At 37.3% G+C, this 5,032-nt stretch overlaps 3 protein-coding genes across 4 annotated transcripts in view; 1 reads left to right on the top strand and 2 right to left on the bottom strand.

Annotated features, from left to right (window-relative positions):
• The window catches only part of LOC128251121 (zinc finger protein 665-like), a 6,450-nt gene extending 6,038 nt beyond the window's left edge, over positions 1–412 (bottom strand). Inside the window, exon 1 of one of the 2 annotated variants that reach the window (XM_052977549.1) lies at positions 5–412. The gene's annotated coding sequence lies outside the window, so the exon portion shown is untranslated. The remainder of the gene's footprint in view (positions 1–4) is intronic. The other variant, XM_052977550.1, reaches the window with a different exon arrangement.
• The window catches only part of LOC128251111 (zinc finger protein 91-like), a 29,599-nt gene that overhangs the window by 19,557 nt on the left and 5,010 nt on the right, over positions 1–5,032 (top strand). The window lies entirely within an intron of this gene.
• The window catches only part of LOC106883488 (zinc finger protein 665), a 3,623-nt gene continuing 1,226 nt past the window's right edge, over positions 2,636–5,032 (bottom strand). The window contains exon 2 of the mRNA XM_014934515.2: positions 2,636–4,659. Within this exon, the coding sequence (XP_014790001.2) occupies positions 2,864–4,231 (1,368 nt within the window). The 5' untranslated portion in view covers positions 4,232–4,659 and the 3' untranslated portion in view covers positions 2,636–2,863. The remainder of the gene's footprint in view (positions 4,660–5,032) is intronic.

The following is a 5,032-nucleotide window of genomic DNA, read 5'->3' as shown; positions in this document are numbered from 1 at the left end:
AAACCAAATTAACATAATTCCTTTAGCTTTTACTTCATAATATTTCGTCAGATATAGAAGCTGCTGTTTCTCACCATTTCTATAATCAATATAACATTTGCCACTTCATAGTTGATGTTGAAAATTTCTTTTAGCGTTCCGATGCTTACAATTGTGCATTTAATTTCATCAACTTCACGAGGCTTCGTACCGTATCCACAACACCATAAATTTGTGGTTGTAGCAAGGGCTTAAAAGTGAGTTAGCTCCCGTCGATTCTCAACGGTTTCACGTGACGGACACGCGAGAGTAGCCCAAATGTGGCCCCCGTTTTAAAAAAGATCCAAAAAACGTACTTTTTACATATATCCAGCTATTTCAGCCGTAAAACAGCGCGCATGCGCGCACGTACTAATTTGCATACGCTCGCACGCGCACATGGATTCAATTGCATACGCGCTTGTTGTAGGATCGATTACTCACGACTAGCTAGCGCGGACACGCGACTGCACATTGGGGACCACTCTTCTTTGGTATTCTTGTAATTGCTTGAGCCATTTTATTGCGACCATGCTAGAGCACCGCCTCAAAGGGTTTTATTTATTATTTTTTAGTTGAAGTAATCGACATCGAAACTTTTACCGAATAGCTAAGTTATGGGGGCGTAAACACACAAATATCAGTTGTCAAGTGACAAACAGACACACATAAATACATGTGCAGTACATATATATATATATGTATGTATATATATATATATGTATATATATATATATATATATATATATATATATATATATATATATATATATACACACACACACGACGGGCTTCTTTCCATCCCCGTCTACCAAATCCACTCACAAAACGCCTTGGTCGGCCCAAGGCTATAGTAGAAGACACTTACCTAAGGACCCACTTAAAAAAACCCAGAAAATATCAAGTTGAAAATCTCGACACTTCAGAGAGCCAGCTACCGTAGACTGTCTTTTTTTTTTTTTTTAACTTGCTTGTTTGTGAGTTCCCTAAACTTCAAAGATAGAAATTCTCCCTGTATTTGTATGAGATATTTTTGAATCACGAGTCCTTTTGTTGTTGTTGTTGTTGCTGTTTTTTTTTCCTTCAAAATAAAATATTAATTTTTATCACTTTAATCCCGACGCAGAAAAGAAGAGAGACTATCTCTGTATAGATGCAGATCAGTTGCGATGGGAGGAGTTGAATCTCCAAAGAATGGAACAAGAGGTTGTTTCTCACAATGAAACTCTTTTAAGAGCATTCAAATGCCACTGCAATGTTGAAATCTTTGTCACAGTGAGGTAAATTAAGTATATCATCAAGTACATGCTGAAAGGAAATGACCAAAATGCTGTTCAAATAATTCTAGCAAAATTAGTCAATATCTAATGAGTGGACTAAGATGCTGTTCAAATGATGCTAGCAAAATTAGTCAATATCTAATGAGTGGATGTATGGGATCATCTGAAGCAGTTGCATCCATTTTAGGATTTTCAGTTCATGAAAGAGTATCTAAATAGCAAGACTGCAAGTGCATCTGCCAGATGAACAAAGAATATTGCTCAGAAATAATATATGGCTGTCTACACTCTCTGAGTGGTTGGCGTTAGGAAGGGCATCCAGCTGTAGAAACTCTGCCAAGTTAGATTGGAGCCTGGTGTAGCCATCTGGTTTCACCAGTCCTCAGTCAAATCGTCCAACCCATGCTAGCATGGAAAGTGGACGTTAAATGATGATGAATTAGAGAATAACATTGACAGACTTCTTTTCATTGTGCATCAATCATCATCATCGTTTAACGTCCGCTTTCCATGCTAGCATGGGTTGGACGATTTGACTGGGGACTGGTGAACCAAATGGCTACACCAGGTTCCAATCTGATTTGGCAGAGTTTCTACAGCTGGATGCCCTTCCTAACGCCAACCACTCAGAGAGTGTAGTGGGTGCTTTTTTTACATGTCACCCACACGAGGGCCAGTCAGGCGGTACTGGCAACGGCCAATGATGACTTTGCTAAAACATTACTTTATGTTGAAGTACCCATGTATTTCCCTTGGAACAGTAGGAACAAAGAACGGTCATGTTTATGTTGTCACAGCAAAAGCAGGAGAACCGCAGTATTTTAGACGTTTATTGCGTGAAGATCAGAATAGTACTTTTTCCTTTCCCACTGCACATCAACATTTTCCAGTTGGAGATGTTGAGACCCAGTGAGCCATGGCAGGTACATCTGATGAATATATAGATGCCAAGACACTTGTATACCATACTACCTTACAATGATTATGATGGTGATCTCATTAAATTCTTAAATTAATTTCAGCCATTGGAAATATTTTTCAAGTTTTCACGGGATTCTTTTCAAAATTTGTAGAACTGATGGAGTTTTGCATGCTGACTATCAAAATCTTTTTCACATTTCTGAGAAATGGATGGAAAAAAAAAAAATGCATTCATTTAAATTTATGTAAATTTTATCCAATCAAAAGGTTCCCCTTGCTGACATTTCATGTGTGCTAATCTCCGTTGCCATGGAGATCAACATGATGAGGGCTGGAGAAGGACCCATAGAGGCCTAAGCACTTAAAAGATTTTGGTGCCCCTACATATATAATTCAAAATGAAACCAAACTAACAGTAAGATGGAAAATAAAGTTTATTTTTGCATGCTTTTTTTGCTGGATATAAACAGAACATCATATCTGTGTATGTTGTAACAGGCTTTTAAAAGGGCTACAAACACAGAATGTGGTCAGAAAATAGTACCTCATAAAAAGAACAATGATGAGTATGATTCAAGTGAAGGCTTTACAGATGTGAAATTGCCGGTTCTTCAGAGACGCAATGAATTTTGACAATGGCATAGTCACACTTTTGTATGGACAGATAGATGTTGAGTTAAGTTACACTTTTGAGAGAATGATTTACCACAGATATCACACTGAAATGGCCTCTCACCTGTGTGAATACGTTTGTGACTTGTTAAGGTGCGTTTTATAGAAAATGATCTGCCACAGATATCACAGCAAAATGGTTTTTCTCCTGTATGAATACGATGATGGTCAATTAAGAGATAATTAAAAGAGAATGATTTACCACAGACGTCACAGTGAAGTGGCTTCTCTCCTCTGTGAATAAGTTTGTGACTAGCTAAATTACTGCTTGTAAAGTATGATTTACCACAGACATCACAATGAAATGGCCTCTCTCCTGTGTGAATACGTTTGTGAGAAGTTAAGCTGGTTTTGACAGCGAACGACCTCCCACAGATATCACAGCGAAATGGTTTTTCACCTGTATGAATACGTTGATGACGAATGAAGACATAATCAATAGAGAATGATTTACCACAAATATCACAGCGAAATGGCTTCTCTCCTGTATGAACAAGTTTGTGTCTAGTTAAATTATTGCTTCTCAAGAAAGATTTACCACAGATATCACACTGAAATGGCTTCTCTCCTGTGTGAATACGTTTGTGAGCAATTAAGCTGCTTTTTACGGAGAATGATTTACCACAGATACCACAGTGTAATGGTTTTTCACCTGTATGAATACGACAATGATCCATTAAGAGATACTTGTAAGAGAATGATTTACCACAAATACCACAGTGAAATGGCTTCTCTCCTGTGTGAATACGTTTGTGTACGGTTAAGGCAATTATCTGAGAGAATGATCTCCCACAGATATCACACTGAAACGGTTTCTCCCCTGTATGAATACGCTTGTGTACAGTTAAGCCAGTTACATAAGAGAATGATGTGCCACAGATATCACACCGAAATGGTTTCTCCCCTGTATGAATAGGTTTGTGTACTGTTAAGTTATATACTCGCGAGAATGATTTACCACAGATATCACAGCGAAATGGCTTCTCTCCTGTATGAATACGTTTGTGTGCAGTTAAGGCTGTTCCTTGAGAGAATGATTTACTACAGATATCACAGTGAAATGGCTTCTCTCCCGTATGAATACGTTTGTGTACAGTTAAGCCAGATACATAAGAAAATGATTTCCCACAGACATCACAGTGAAATGGCTTCTCCCCTGTATGAATACGTTTGTGTAAAGCTAAGGTAGTTCTCTGAGAGAATGATTTATCACAGATATCACAGTGAAATGGCTTCTCTCCTGTGTGAATACGCCTGTGAGTAGTTAGATTACATTTATGAGCGAAAGTCTTTTTACAGATATCACACTGATATGTTGATTGTGGTTTCTTTTGTGACATCTCTTCAGAATAAAATTATATTCTTCAACTATCTTAAATAACCTGTCCGTCTATTTTTTTATTTCACTCTTCCCAACATATGTGGATATAATTTTTGTTCTTGTCCTACAACTTATTCTTAACAAATTATAGCAACTGCTCTCTTTCCATCAACTGTAATCCTTCTTGATATCCGAAAACACTCTAAGATTCCTTTTAAAGTTAATGAAGTCTAACTTCAGTACAAAATAATCTTGAAGACATTCCAAACATTTCACAAGAGAAGCGTTGCAATCAGTCTCAGTTGAGAAGAAATATTTCACTGGAATTCTCTGGAGTTCTTAAATCTCTTCTGTACAATATTTTCTTTCAGTCTTTAAAAGGTGGTGAATATTGATGATGTCATCTGATGGAAACAATGCTTTCATGCCAATTACATGTGATATTCTCTGAAATAAAAGAGAGAAACAACAGTCTAAGATAGAGAGGACACTTTGAAAAAGAGAGATTAAAAACAGTGGATCACTACTAACACCCACATCACCACTATGTTGGTTTGGGAATACAAATGAGATTGTTAAGACCGTGCCTCTCAAAACATGTGTATGTACATATATATGAATGGGTCTGGGTGTAAATATATATATATATATATAAGTATACTAGTGGGTCTTCGTGGCTCAAAGGTATTCATGGATGGGAAGCACTTGAATCTAGAGAAACCAGACATAAACTATCCATGAACGACAAAGAAAGCTATGTCCCGCTTCTTCATGTCATTTCTTCCCTGCGTTTCCACTAACGGACACTACTGTACATATA

Source organism: Octopus bimaculoides, chromosome 28 (assembly GCF_001194135.2).
Source record: "Octopus bimaculoides isolate UCB-OBI-ISO-001 chromosome 28, ASM119413v2, whole genome shotgun sequence".
In the NCBI taxonomy this organism is placed as follows: Eukaryota; Metazoa; Mollusca; class Cephalopoda; order Octopoda; family Octopodidae; genus Octopus; species Octopus bimaculoides.
The sequence above is the reverse complement of the archived record's forward strand: the minus strand, read 5'-3'. Positions and strand labels throughout refer to the sequence as shown.